General features: G+C 34.9%; 1 protein-coding gene across 8 annotated transcripts in view; it reads right to left on the bottom strand.

Moving 5' to 3' along the window:
- The window catches only part of NF1 (neurofibromin 1), a 282567-nt gene that overhangs the window by 200777 nt on the left and 65760 nt on the right, over positions 1-16030 (bottom strand). For all 8 annotated transcript variants that reach the window (XR_013446092.1, XM_078068156.1, XM_078068155.1 and 5 more), the window contains exons 5-8: positions 12816-12922; positions 6684-6751; positions 6357-6432; positions 5273-5430 (exon numbers count right to left, since the gene is read on the bottom strand). Coding sequence is in view for 7 of the 8 variants with exons in the window: in XM_078068156.1 (XP_077924282.1) it covers positions 5273-5430; positions 6357-6432; positions 6684-6751; positions 12816-12922 (409 nt within the window). In the remaining variant the exon portion in view is untranslated. The remainder of the gene's footprint in view (positions 1-5272; positions 5431-6356; positions 6433-6683; positions 6752-12815; positions 12923-16030) is intronic.

The following is a 16030-nucleotide window of genomic DNA, read 5'->3' as shown; positions in this document are numbered from 1 at the left end:
AAATAGCCCAATTAAAAAATGGGCAAAGAACTTTAATAGACACATCTCCAGAGAAGATATACAAATGGCCAATAAGCTTATGAAAAGATGATCAACACTGTTAATCACTAGAAAGATGCAAATCAGGGCACCTGGCTGCCTCAGTCAGAAAAGCATGCAACTCTTAATCTCAGGGTCATGAGTTCAAGCCCCATGTTGGGTGTAGGGATTACCTAAATATATAAACTTAAAGAAAAAAAAAAACTTAAAAAAAAAAGATGTGAATCAAAACCACAATGGAATACCACTGCACACAAGAAATTTCTAGGAGATAAACAAAATGTGGTATATAACATACAATGGAATATTTATTCAGCCACAATAAGGAATGAAATTCTGATCATGCAACAAAATGGATCAATCTTGAAAATATTATGTTAAATGGCATAAGCCAGACATATAAGGATAAATATTGTATGATATCACCGATATGAGGTACCTAGAATAGGCAACTGAGAGAAACCAAGAATAGAATAGAGGCTACCAGGGGCTAGGAATAGGGTGAATGAGAAGTTATGTTTAACATACAGAATTTAAGAGGACTAAAAAAAGTTCACTAATAGATAATGGTGATGGTTGCAAAACACTGAATGTACTTGATGTACACTTGTACTTGTATACTTAGGGTTATTTTACCACAATATAAATAAGTAAATAAAATTTTAAAAGATAAACTCACATTTATTTTGACCCAGCTCCCACTTTGGAATTTCCTTTTATCAGCCAAAAACACTACTTTGCATATCTCACCTTTAACCCTAAACTTAAAGTTTCAACCCCAACTGGCTCACAGTATCTTCCATATTGCTCACATCTGCCTCTTCATCTTCATTTCTTATCATCACCTGCATGAATCTTCCACCCTCTAGCTAACTTTTCTGAACATCCATTTTCTTGATCACCCTGGCCTGAACAACTCTGTCTCTCTTTCTAAGTTCTATTCTTACTTCAAGTTCAACTAAGGTTCCACACCTCTTCTTGCAGCACATATAGCCAGCACTATTCTGGCTATATGGACAGGTACTCCTGATATATAGCTTTGCACCCATAAAGAAATAACTGGGAATTCTAGGGAGACAGCAGTCTAAGCCATCCCTGACTCCTCCTCTCTCTCCTAACTCCTTCATTTCTTGGTTCCTGGGGGATATAGAGAACCATTTCTCAGGTTCTCTTACAGTTAGATGTGGCCATGTGACAGAGCTCTACCCAATGCAATGTGAATGAAAGTGTGCCATTTCCAGGCCTGACCATAAAAATCCTCAGCATGATTTCCCATGTTTTTCCTTCTGGTCAGCAGAATAGAATCAACTTCCATGGAAGCTATGTTTTAAAAATGGCAGAGTCTTTGCTGTCCAAGGTCCTAAGAAATCACAAAGAGGAGGGCTGTCCTGCAGAGCTTTTCAGATCAGCAGCTCATTACTGTTTCATAAGTATAATAAAGATCACTGTGTGGAGTCATGATACTACCTTCCCTAATGAAATAAAAACACAATAAAATAATAATAACAAAAACTATAAACTGAAAAAGAGAACCACTTTTCATATAGTTCGCAGTCTACAATGTGTAAATGAGAGCCCGATCTAATCTGCTTAGGGTTGTATTTGTTTGTTGTTTGTTCTTTGCCTGCTTTATAATAAAGAGCTAAGTGTGATTACCAATGCCTAGGAGGAGTTCTGCCACACTGCCCAGAGTCTATTGGCTACTTAAGGGTTCGGGGAGCTCAGACAGCTAAACCAAGCATTTCCCACAGCATATTCATAGGGGGCTCTCAAGCCCCTACAGGTGTTCTCAAGAGCTACAGAGCAGTTCTACATGCAGTTTTTTTTTTTTTTTTTAAGATTTTATTCATTTATTCGACAGAGAGAGACACAGCGAGAGAAGGGACACAAGCAGGGGGAGTGGGAGAGGGAGAAGCAGGCTTCCCGCTGAGCAGGGAGCCCGATGTGGGGCTCGATCCCAGGACCCTGGGACCATGACCTGAGCCGAAGGCAGACGCTTAACGACTGAGCCACCCAGGCGCCCCTCTACATGCAGTTTTAAACATTTACATTAAATTCTGTACCCTAAAGAAATGATACACATTCTTCTCCAGTGACCACAGAACACTTTTTAAAGCAAATATGTACCACCATTTTCTAACCACAATTAAATCTTTAAAAATCACCAAAAAATTTAACAATTTGGAAACTATAAAACATTCTTCTAAATCAAATACGGTATCATCAAGTAAGAGACTAATAGACAAAAAGTCCCAGAAGTTAATAAAGAGACTGACAAAAAAAATTTAAAAAGGAAAATAAGTAAAGGAAATGAACAGACATGCAAAAGAAAACATACAAATGACCACAAAACAGAAATGATCCTGAACCTCACTAATCATAAGCAGTAAAATCAGGTACTCTTTTTCATCTCATTGAAGACTGACAACCATGCAGTCCTGGTGAGGATGCAGAAAAACAGGCATTCTGATTCTAATGTGACATGCGATGAATATTGGGGAATGTAAATCTAAGAATAACTATTAAAAATTTTAAATACAGGGGCGTCTGGATGGCTCATTCAGTTGGGTATCCAACTCTTGATTTCGGCTCAGGTCATCACCTCAGGGTCATGAGATTGAGCCCTGCGCCAGGCTCTGCACTCAGTGGGGAGTCTGCTTGGGATTCTGTCTCCCCTCTCCTGCTGCCCCTCCTCTCACTCACACACGGGTGCTGGCACTCTTCTCTCCTTCCCTCTCTAAAATAAATAAAATCTTTAAAAAAAATTTAAATACAAATGCCCTTGACACAGAATCACAGTTTTGGAATTCTACTCTATAGAATTAAAAGCATCAGTTAACAAAAATACATGAACACAGATATTTACTAAAGGATTAAATGTAATGACAAAAAACTGAAAAAAAATTTAAGTATTCATCCATTCACAGTGAAATGGCTGAGTAAATGAGGCTCATTAGTGTAATAGAATATTACCTAACACTTAAAGGAATGTGTTATCAACTATTCTGAGGAACAGCTGAGATACACTCTTAGGTAGATAAAGCAAGATGCAGAGTAATGTGTATACAATGACCTCATTTTGGGATGCCTGGCTGGCTCAGTCAGTGGAGCATACGGCTCTTGGTCTCAGGGTCATGAGTTCGAGCCCCAGATTGGGTAGAGAGAGTACTTAAAAATATATATATATGACTTCATTTTAAAATATAACCATCACCACACTATGTATGTATGTGTATTTTCATTTGAATGTTTGTATGAGCAAGTAGATACAAAAGGAAGGATACGTATCAAATACTGGTTGGCTCATAAGTAATGTGACTAGGAAAGAGTGAGAATACATTAAAAAAAAAAATACTTTTTTTTAATCCAGAAAGATTTTAAAATCTAAGTTTTTTAACCTGGAAAAGTACTAAGAAATATATAAAAGTATATTTCAAAAATCTTGGGATGTTCCAGATACAAAGGTCACATATTATATGATTCCATTTATATGAGATATCCAGAATAGGCAAATCCATAGAGACAGAAAGCAGATCAGTAGTTGCCAGAGTCTAGGGTGAGACAGGAGTAAGGAGTGACTGCTAACAGGTACGAGGTTTCTTTCAGGGATGACAAAAATGTTCTTGAATTAGATTGCAGTGACGGTTGCACAACTTTTTGTATATGCTAAAAACCACTGAATTGTACACTTTAGAAGAATGAATTTTATGGTATGTGAATTATATCTCAATAAAATGAATAAATAAAATCTTGGTTAGGAACAGTATGACCAAAAAAGCTAAGAGACAGAAAAAGACAGAGTTGACTACTACAAATTTTAAATATCTAAACAGCAAAAACCAAAACAAAAAAACCCGTAAACAAAGTTTAAAAAAAGAAACTAAGTAAAAAGTGTACACACAACACACACCCTACACATCAATAAAGAACAAACAATTCGAGCGCCTGGGTGGCTCACTCGGTTAAGTGTCTGCCTTTGGCTCAGGTCATGATCCCAAAGTCCTGGGATCGAGCCCTGTGTCGGGCTCCCTGCTCAGTGGCGAGTCTCCTTCTCCCTCTCCCTCTGCCCCTCCGCCTACTTGTCCTCTCTCTCTCAAATAAATCTTAAAAAAAAAAAAATTCAGTGGAAAATGAGAAATTCATAGAAGATATACAAATAATCAATAAACATTTGGAAAGATGTAGCTGTGATTATTCAAATATAAGTTCACCTAAGAGTAATACTGAATTTATAATAGCTTTTTACCTCTGTTTATTTTCCCAATAAACAGAAACCCTCCCAAAATTTATTCTTTTGACAGGCTCCAAAGCAATCTAACATGAAAAACGGTATCCTCACAATGGAAGAGCGAGGCTACAGACCTAAGTGGAGTACCACAGCATCACAAACTCTAAAGGATTACCTAAGTTCATTTATTTAGCCATCTATTGCATAAATTCCCTATCCAATATTTCTACAAAGTATTGAATCATTCCACTGATTCTGAACATCTCCATCCACAGGCAAGTCATGCAGGAGCCCATTTCATGTTCACTCAGCTAAAGTATTTCTCCCAAAGTGGCAAAAATAAATAAATAAATAAATAAATAGGGAAAAAAGAAAGAAAGAAACAAAGAAAGAAAAATCAATTACCAAAACAAACTGAATACAGAAATTCAAATAAAACAGTAAGATTAACACCCTACCTGCTCTATTTTTAAAAAAATTTTAAGAGTCCCTTAAAATTAGCAGTTGTTATAGTACCAATTTCACTATAGATAGCGTATGTGGTATCCTACCTTCCTAATAAAATGCTATGAAAACTGTTCTAAAATATCTGAAAATAGTTACTAGACAATTTCATTAGCACCAAGCAGATACACCACTAAGTACATGCAAATAACACAAAAGTGATGGATTCTAATAGGGCAACCATTGCTGTAATTGTTAGAGAAACTACGTTGAACACTGACAGAAGTATCACTTATTCTTCTCTGGTAAAAAAATGAAACTAAAGAATTGTTTTAAAATCTTTAATTAATGAGGGTATCATTTATTTTCCCTTCAAAAGAATTTTTATATGAGTATGTCTCTGCCAAGGCCAGCAAACAAAGAGACCTAAAGTGATCATAATTAGAAATGGTCCCCTGAATTATTGTGCTTACAGAATATTAAGCCTAAAGTCATACACACCTTGATTAAAATGAACTAGATGACATCTGGACATAATGGAAATAACTTTGCCCTCCTCACCTTATTCATGTTGTTTTCATCAACCACATCCTTGGATATATCCTGGATTATTTCTGGACACAAGATAAGGAGAATGATTTGTAGTGGCCAAACCGCTGCTTTACGTTTGGTGCTTTCAGCAAAACCATCCACCAAGTCAAACAGTTTTTCTGCACACTCTATGTGAAAAATACAATTAAATGATATTACTAAATGAGAATATCTCTGGCATTAAACTAAAAGCCGGCACTATCCAAAAACCCAAAGGTCAAATTTTTTAAAGATAAACTGGAAGTTCATTTAAACAATTAAATTTCAGGTAAGCAGACAAGCAATATTATATTGTCTATGTATTAAAAGAGCTATTTTGGGGCACCTGGGTGGCTCAGTCAGTTAAGCGTCTGACTTGGTTTTGGCTCAGGTCATGATCTCATGGGTCGTGAGATCAAGCCCCACATCAGGCTTTACGCCCAGCTGGAGTCTGCTTGGATATTCTCTTCCTCTGCCCCTGCCCCCGTGCTCTCTCTCGCTCTCATTCTCTTGCAAATAAATAAATAAATCTTTTAAAACTAAATAAAAAAAATAAAAGAGCTATCTTGATCCATCCTAGAAAAGGTTACGTTCCAGAACAGACAAACTTGTGTTTCGTCTCAATGTGCAGGGCCTTTTGCAAAGTGTGATGTACACAAGAAGCAGACTGGACAGCTTCTCACAGGGAATCATCATACTCTCCAGGATTCTGTATTCTCTGCATCACAGTTGTATCTCAAGGATTCTAAGTAAGGATATTACTACTTTATACACATCTCCCTAAATACAAAATGAAGCCTCAGAGCACAAACAGTACTTCTCTACAAAGAAGAGCCATCAAATATCAAATCCACAACTCTAAAGATGAGAGCTTTACTCCAAACTGCTTTTGCAAATTTGCTCAAAGGAAAGAAAAGGATTGAGGGAAATTTTGAAATATAAGAGAAAAATAGTATTTCCTATTTGACATCAGCTGACAAGATGTAAAAGCACCTTAATAACATAAATAATCTGGAAAGTGATAGGCTTTTACCTCATAAGGAAGAGTTTAAAAGATGAATAATCTTATTCTTACCAGCCATATCAGTCTGTGGAATCTGGTATAGCTTTGTAAATTCATCTGGATAATTTTCTACCCAGTTCCAAAATGCCTATAAATAACAAAACATATGCTTTTATATGAAAGCAGGGGTATCTTCAAAATATAGTAAACAAAATGTCACACAGCCCCAATTATATTACAAACTTCTTATTTCCTTCATAAGAATATTGTAATGCATTCCTCCTAAATATTAATGTGATATTATCACTGAAGTCATGACTTTTGATTCAAATAGTAAAGACAGCAATATTTACAAGCAAAATTTAACAAAATTTTAATATCAAAGAGGTTATAACTTACTTTTTCCAGGCTATTTATAACTGCTAACTGTGCAACCTTCTTTAGGGCTTTAAATTTAAATGCAGTTTCTGGGGGAAAAAAATTTTTTTAATTAACTCTAAGATTAGTTAACACAAATTCAGAGCTACTTGTAAAAACAAACAAATAAACCAACTAAACTTTCCTTTTACATACAAACTTTTGTTCCAGTATTATTTATAAGCAATGTGAAGGTAAAGACAATTAATATAAACCAAAAACTCACTGATTACGTCCACTCAAGACAAATTTGAAAAGCAAACATGCCTTGAATTTCAAAGGTTCTTGGTTTGTTTTTTTTTAATAGTAATTGATTTTTAAAGTATAAAACACATGGTCATTGTAGAAAATTTAAAAAATACACAACAATCTAAGGGGAATTTAAAACATCATCCATGATTCGTACCATTCAGAATCACAGGTAACAGTGTGATGAACTTTCTTCCATCCCTTTTCGTACGCAAGTATAAGACAAATATATTTACCACAACTGAGATCATAAAGGCTAAACCAAACCTGTTCTCTTCATTTTACGTAGTATCCCAAATTTTTTCCATATCATTAAAAATTCCTCATACATATATGATGACTCTAAATATGATAGTAGCTATAACTTAACAATTACAACAAGCCAGGTATTTTTAATCTAATGTATTTCTTTCAAAATCTTAATATTTTCAGATATTATAAATGAGCAAATTGTGTTTCTGAGGTTACAGATCTAACAAACTATTGAATTGGGTTTCAAAGCCACAGTCTGTTAAAGTATGCTCTGGTGTCTTTCAGCATATTTAAGTCAATATATTAAGTCACTGGTTATTTAAACATTTTCCAATTGTATGTTTAAGATATTTCTAATATATCATTATTATAAATAACACTAATAAACACTTTTATATCCAAATATTTTCCATATTACTATTCATTTCTTTAGGATAAGATCTAGAAGTACAATTATCTGGTCAAAGAGATGAATATTTTTTAAGGCTCTTGATAAATATTGCCAAGCTGATTTTCAGAAGGGTTGGGCCAAATGTCACTCACACCAAGCAGCATATGAAAGTAGCCTTATCAACATTCTTGTCATCATAAAACATGTTTTTGTTTTTATTTTGCTAATTTGATTGTTCAAAATAGTGGACTGAACTTTAAAAACAAGACTAAACATTTCTCCATATGAATGTATTAGATATTTTTATTTCCTCTTCCGTAAATGTGTTGTCCCCATCTATAAAAAGATTTATACCTGGAAAAAATGAACCTTCTATAAACTATTTTACTGGTTAACAGTCCTTTGGCAGAAAACTCCGCCTAGGGACTTTGCTTGTTTTAACTGAGGTATAATTGACATACAACATTATATTAGTTTCAGGTATACAACATAATGATTCAGTATTTGAATATATTGTGAAATAATCACAATAAGTTTAGTTAACATCCATTACTATATGTAGTTACAAATTTTTTTTCTTGTGATGAGAACTTTTAAGATCTACTCTCTTAGCAACTTTTAAATACGCAATCCAGTACTATTAACTATAGTTGCCATGCTGTACATTACATCCCCATGACTTTTTATAACTGGAAGTTTTTACCTTTTGACTCCCTTCACCTGTTTTGCTCACTCTCCCATCCCTTGCCTCACGTCTGGCAAACACCACTCTGTTCTCCATATCTATGAGCTTGGTTGTTTTTTTTTTTTTTTAAGATTCCATATATAAGTGAGACATACAATATTTGTCTTTCTCTGTCTGACATATTTCACTTAGCATTAATTCCCTCAAGGTCCATCTGTGTTGTCACAAATGGATAAGATTTCCTCCTCCTTTATGGATGAATAATATTCCATTTTAATATAGAATACACATATTCCATTTTACGTATCTTATATATAAGATATAAAATATATTTTTAAACATATGTATAAACATATATGTACATTTTAAATACATATATATATTTCACATCTTCTTTATCCATTCATTTGTCAATGGATATTGAAATTGTTTCCATACCTTGGCTATTGTAAAATAATGCTGCAATGAACACCAGGTATATATATCTTCTCAAGTTAATGTTTTCATTTTCTTTGGATAAGTACCAAGAAGTGGAATTGCTGGATCATATGGTAGTTCTCCCTTTAATTTTCTGAGGAACCTCCATACTGTTTTGCTTGGCAGCTGTGCCAATTTACATTCCCACCAATACTGGACATTCTCACCAACTTATTATTTCTTGTTTTGATAACAGCCATTCTAAGAAATGTGAGGAGATACCTCATTGTTCTGATTTGCACTTGCCTGATGATGAGTAATGCTGAACATCTTTCATGTACCTGTTGGCCTTCTTTGGAAAAATAGATATTTTTGAGGTCCTCTGCCCATTTTTAATCACAATATGAGGTTTTTTTGCTATTGAGGTGAAAGAGTTTGTCACATATTTTGTATATTAACCTCTTATTAGATACATGATTTACAAATATTTTCTCCCATTCAGTAAGCTACCTTCTCATTTTGTTGATGCTTCCTTTGCTGTGCAGAAGCTTTTAATCTGGTATAGTCCCACTTGCTTATTTTTATTTTTGTTGCCTCCTATGGACTTTTAATGGAGGGATACAGGTACTTACTATTTTTATATAAATATCTTTCTAAGAGATGAGTCTTTGAGTAATAAAACTGTCTAAACATTTAAATGTCCTTTTTTCTGGACTTGGAATTGAGTGATTTGTTCTCTAAGTCAGTTTTAAAATGTATTCCTACAACTTCCCTTGCTCTTGCTCTCCTTTGATTTCCAAATAATGGCATTATACTTCAAAGCGCTCTTGAGCCTTTTTGCCTTCCCACGTTCATTAACTTTACCTTTACGACACCATGAATATGTTATACACAGTAGTCTATTCTCAATTCCAAAGTATATGCCTTTTATTATTCCAGTTGTACAAGTTTCTGACTGGACAGCCAACCCATACCTCAAAGGCAATAGATGTAAAACTAAATTTATCATTTTCTTGGCTATGCTCTTTACTGCTATCAATCCTTCCTTTCCTTTCCCGCTTCAATCAGCTTGCTCTGTAATACTTGGTGATACTTCTCTTTAACCTCACGTATCTAAATCACCAAATGTTAGGTGATGTATTTTATGTATTTTGGTGTACTCTACTTCCTAAATACCATTACCAAATTGGTTATCTACCCTACCCCCATTCCATTAAGACCTGCTCTACCCTCATTTTTCACTCACGTTACTATACAACCAAGTCCCAGAACTTCATGTAAACTTTTGCCATCCTGCAAATTTCAAGCAAAGTGGTATGTCTAAAATAAAACACTGATCCTGCCTTAAAGCCTTTCCATCACTTCCCATGGCCACTTTTTTTTTAAATTATATAACCCATAAGCACAATTGTGTAACAGTTGGCTCTAGAGACAGGCAGATGTGATATGAATCTTCCCGTGCCACTCACTAGCTGTCTGACCCTGAAAATGATACTGACGCCTCAATTTCCTCATCTACATAGGGGATGATAATACTAATATGTGCTTCACAGGGTTCCTGTGAGGATGGATGAGAAAAGGCACGAAACTGCAGAGGATAATGTGTGGCACATGCTGAAAATGCAACAAATATCACTCTGCTTTTATTAACACAATCTGGCCGGCTCTTGTACCTCCATATTTTGCTCTTTTCCTCTTAACCAGTCTTACCCCCAAATACATACCTCTTCCCTCACTATATGCTCACCCTGAGTTTACCACATTACTTTGCAAATAATTTGGTAATAATATATTTGTCTCATAAACCAGGCCATGAGCTCCGTGGAGACAGATTCAATACTTTATTAATCTTTGTAATCCTAGCACTTAGCATGGTTTCTTGAACACAGTTTCTTAACAAATGCTGTGTGTTTTATTTATTTATTTTTTATTATGTTCAGTTAGCCAACATATAGGACATCATTAGTTTTTGATGTAGTGTTCAACGATTCATTAGTTGTGTATAACACCCAGTGCTCATAAAGTGAACTTAAAACATATTACAGGAAGATTCCACTCCTTTCACCATTGTCACCTACAGCTAACTTTTGCTGGCCTATTTAATACTGGCATTTTTATACTTTACACATTTATCAGCTATACTCTAAATTTACGTTCATGAGGCGGTTACAGTCAATGGGGATGACTTATCACAATAAAAAGAGACATTTATTTACACATTTAGTTTCTCTTATTTGGACATGGGGAACCATTTAAATTAATTATTACAGATTAAACATTTCTAAGAAAACTGATGTTTTAAACAAGTACCTACTTATGGGCAACCAGGACTAGATTTATTTCTGAAATGTCACTAAACAGTTATGAAAAATCACAAAAATCTGCTTATACTTCTTAAATTTTATACACAGAGAAAATCTCTAAATTTTATCATCCTTAACTAACATTTAATGATAGACTCTAAGATCTTAAAAATTTCAACTGTGAACTGAATTGTGGTTTATTATAGTTTAAAACAATTGTTGTCCACTTAACATAATAGCTAAAATGATCCATTCTATTTCTTTATTAAAGTTACTGAAAGTGATTTAATTGTTGCTCGGTCTTATAATAGTAATGACCTAAAATCGGTAATAGAAATAGAACACAGCCCTATAGTATTGATCTACATAGACGTTTTTTCTTTTAAAGATTTTGTTTATTTATTTCAGAGAGAGGAGAGAGCACAAAAGCATGAGCAAGGGGCGAGGGGCAGAAGGAGAAGCAGACTCCCCACTGAGCAGGGAGTCTGACATGGGGCTCGATCCCAGGACCCTGAGATCATGACCTGAGCTGAAGGCAGACGCTTAACTGACTGAGCCACCCAGGCGCCCCTAGATACAGCCTTTTTACATCTCTGGTGAAATAGTTACTGAGTTTAAAGCAAATGTTAAGAAAACAATAAACACGGTGTTTTGACAATTACATTGCAGAACTGTTGAGGTTTTCACAGTTAACAGAACTAAATCTTCTTTTAGGTCAGACACTAAAAACATTTTTCATAATTCCTTAATCAATATACAAAGTAAAATTAAAAAGTGTGAATCATATACTGTAAGGATTCACATTTAAATTAGCTAGGATCCAATATTACACAAAACTAAGAAACAATTTTTGTGAAGTGAATTTAGTATTTATACTCAGTTTATTAATAATGTTCATTAATATTTTATTTAATTAACACTTTCATGCTTACCACAAAAATTCTCTCAATTCCTTGAGACTGTTTATTTTAATCAACATAATCTTGCAAAGCATTTTCCAAAGCTTTAAAATCACATATTAAGGGGCGCCAGGGTGGCACAGTTGGTTAGGTGTCCCACTCTTGGTTTCAGCTGGGGCCATGATCTCGGGTCATGGGAGCAAGCCCACATCTGGCTCAAGCTCAGCGCACAGTCTGCTTGGGTTTCTCTCTCTCTTTCCCTTTGCCCCTTCCCGTCCCCCCCTCTCTCACTCTCTGAAATAAATCTTTAAAAAATAAATGAAATCACATATTAAGCATTATAATGTCACCAGATGGGATTATAACTGAAATGTTCTACAAGGAAGCAAAAAGCACTGAAAAGGTAAGAGACTCTAATTCTGCAAAGTCAGTCAGAAAGTCAGTAACAGACGTGAAAACACAAGTATCAGAAATGAGATGCCCGTCTCAATTCCTCCTATTGTCATAAAATCACAATCTTCTGGTTCCATTCTGCAATGGAACTTTGATATCCTGCTAAACAATCTGCTTTTAGCACTACAACAGCTAAACAGATAACTTCTATAACCTATAACTATCCTTAAGAAATAAAATTCTAGAAAAATTAAGTAACAGCCCCTGTATGTTCTCTTTGTTAAAGCAAAACTTGTAGTTGAACAAAACTTTCCATTACCAAGATTTAAGATACTCATTTTTTTGTTTTCAAAGGCTCAAAAATTATTGAACCATTAAGCATTATTATCCATTTCACAAGGACATTTGCATTATAAAATCCACTTTGATGTTCTAGTTCAACACAATTAGGACAATTCATACATTCAAACACTGGTTTTTCACTCACAGTGATTAGTCTCAAATATATCTTACATTTAAACTTACCCTTTAGTAGTCGTTTTAATTTTGCACAATCCACATTGATATACTGTAACAATTCTATATCATGAACATCAACATTGTCTTCTGAACAAACAGTCAATTCCTGTAATCTGAAAAGTAAAAACCAAAAATAATTTACTATCTTAAGGAAAGTTCAAAATTCTGAACTGAACAGATTCTTCTCACCCCAATGATGAGTTTATAAGAAAAAATATACATAAAAAAATAAGACAATAGGGGCGCCTGGGTGGCTCAGATGGTTAAGCGTCTGCCTTCGGCCCAGGTCATGATCCCAGGGTCCTGGGATTGAGCCCCACATCGGGCTCCTGGCTCAGCGGGGAGCTTGCTTCTCCCTCTCCTTCTGCCCTTCTCCCTGCTCATGTTCTCTGTCTCTGTCTCTGTCTCTCTCTCTCTCTCTGTCTCTTTGTCTCAAATGAATAAATAAAATCTTTAAAAAAATACATTTAAAAATAAATAAATAAGACAATAAATACTTCTTATAAAATTTACAGGTACATAACTACCTGGGGAGATATGATAAAAGAAGCCAAGATAATCCAGTAGACTTCACTGTGTATACATAAATCAAATCATTATGTTGTACACCTCAAATTTATACAATTTTTATCTAAACAAAAAAACACAGCATGCAGAGAACTACTGAAGCAGAGAGATACATAAGTATTTGAAATACCAGTCTCTGTGCTATGTGTATTTTTAAAATTATTCTGTAATGAAAATAAATTTATTAACTTCTGATTACATCAATTAGACTTCAGAAACATAAATGGTATTTTATCTACATTTATAGGATACATTTACTTCATATTGAAAAAATGAGTAAGCATTTATTCCCTGTACTTTTCGCAATCTATACGTGTATTTATGTGATTATTTGATTAATGTCCCTCCCTCACAAAACTTATTCTTCTAAAGACAAGAATCTTTTCAAACCCCAAATTTCCCTTATATTAAATATGAAGTTACCACAAAAGCAAAAAAATTTAACACTTAACAAAATAGATTTTGTTAAACTCATTAAAAAAATTCACTTAAGTCTGAATAAAATTTTTCCTCCATCTCTCACTAACAACCACAGAAGTCAGATTTTCTTTTATTGTTATTTTATTTGCTTGCTTTATTTATTTATTTATAGTCAATTCAATTAATTAACATATAATGTATTATTGCTTTCAGATAGACGTCAGTGATTCATCAGTCTTATATAATATACAGTGCTCATTACATCACATGCCCTCCTTAACGCACATCACCCAGTTACACCATCCTCCAACCTCCCTCGGCTCGAGCAACCCTCAGTTTGTTTCCTATGGTTAAGAGTCTCTTATGGGGGATACCCGGGTGGCTCAGTCAGTTAAGTGTCTGCCTTTGGCTCAGGTCATGATCCCAGGGTCCTGGGATTGAGTCCCACGTTGAGCTCCCTACTCAGTGGGAAACCTGCTTCTCCCTCTCCCACTCCCCCTGCTTGTGCTCCCACTCTCGCTGTCTCTCTGTCAAATAAATAAAATCTTTAAAAAAAAAAGCCTCTTATGGTTTGTCTCCCTCCCTGGTTTCATCTTGTTTTATTTTTTCCTTTCTTACCCTATGATGCTCTTTTGTTTCGTAAATTCCAGATAATAGTGAGATCATATAATAATTGTCTTTCTCTGATTGACTTATTTTGCTTAGCATAACACCCTCTGGTTCCATCCACATCATTGCAAATGGCAAGATTTCATTTTTTTTGATGGCAGAGTAATATTCCACTGTGTGTGTGTATGTATATATACACATATACACACCACATCTTCTTTATCCATTCATCTGTCAATGGACATCTGGGCTCTTTCCATAGTCTGACTACTGTGGACATGGCTGCTATAAACATTGGGATGCAGGGGCCCCTTCGGATCACTACATTGTATCTGTGGGGTAAATACCCAGTAGTGCAATTGCTGTGTGGTAGGGTAGCTCTATTTTCAACTTTTTGAGGAACCTCCGTACTGTTTTCCAGAGTGGCTGCACCAGCTTGCATTCCCACCAATAGTGTAGGAGGGTTCCCCTTTCTCTGCACCCTCACCAACATCTGTCATTTCCTGACTTTTTAATTTTAGCCATTCTGACTGGTGTGAGGTGGTATCTCATTATGGTTTTGATTTGTATTTCCCTGATGCCGAGTGATGTTGAGTTTTTCATGTGTCTGTTGGCCATTTGTATGTCTTCTTTGGAGAAATGTCTGTTCAGATCTTCTGCCCATTTCTTGAATGGATTATTTGTTCTTTAGGTGTTGAGTTTGATAAGTTCTTTATAGATTTTGGATACTAGCCCTTTATCTGATATGTCATTTATAAATATCTTCTCCCAGATTCTTTCAGTTGTCTTTTGGTTTTGTCGTCTGTTTCCTTTGCTGTGAGAAGTCAGCTTTTCAAAAGCTGACATTGTTAATCTACTGAATTGTGCTTCCTAATGAGGAATACTCATTACTTCAATTAAGATATCAAAAATGTAAGCAGATGAATGGAATTACTAATATTCATAAATGCAGAGAGACACAGATATGGTGAAAAAGCACAAATACTACAAAATCTCACTCATAATATTAACTCGAATTGTGGCCATTTTAATGCAGTCTAAAACTGACATTAATCATCATACTAAACCTTCAGTTGCTAAAAGTGGTATCAATCCGATTTCTTCCTTCTCAAATTCCTTTTTCACTAACTTTAGCCTGCAGATGTATAGCTAACATTAAAATTATTCTAAGCACTTACACTAAAGCTCTTCATATCATCAGGGTGAGAAAAGCTTAGTAGTTCACACTGGGAATGACAAGGTCCTCAATACTGATTTACATGCTAAAAATTCCACAACTAATGCAAAGAGCCTAGGAAATATGGTATATGATTCCTTAGGAAACACAACTTAATAAATCAGCAACACCAACTTCTGAAAAGCTGACTCTTGCAGTTGTGAAAAAATGGAAGAAAAGTTTAATTCTTTTTACAGCCCAGTATTTCCATAGGGAAGGGGTATTTTGTGAGGCTTAAACATCATTTCTGAAGGACAGAAATCAAAGGGTAATTGGAGCAAAAGAAGTAAAGTAGAAATCTTATTAAAACATCTAGAAAGACCAGGTACAACAAAAAGATATGTAAAATGTATAGAAATAAAATAAAATAAAAGTGCCTGGAAGGCTCAGTTGGTTAAGGTCCGACTCT

Source organism: Halichoerus grypus, chromosome 2, assembly GCF_964656455.1.
Source record: "Halichoerus grypus chromosome 2, mHalGry1.hap1.1, whole genome shotgun sequence".
In the NCBI taxonomy this organism is placed as follows: Eukaryota; Metazoa; Chordata; class Mammalia; order Carnivora; family Phocidae; genus Halichoerus; species Halichoerus grypus.
This window is presented reverse-complemented; position numbering and strand designations above follow the sequence as displayed.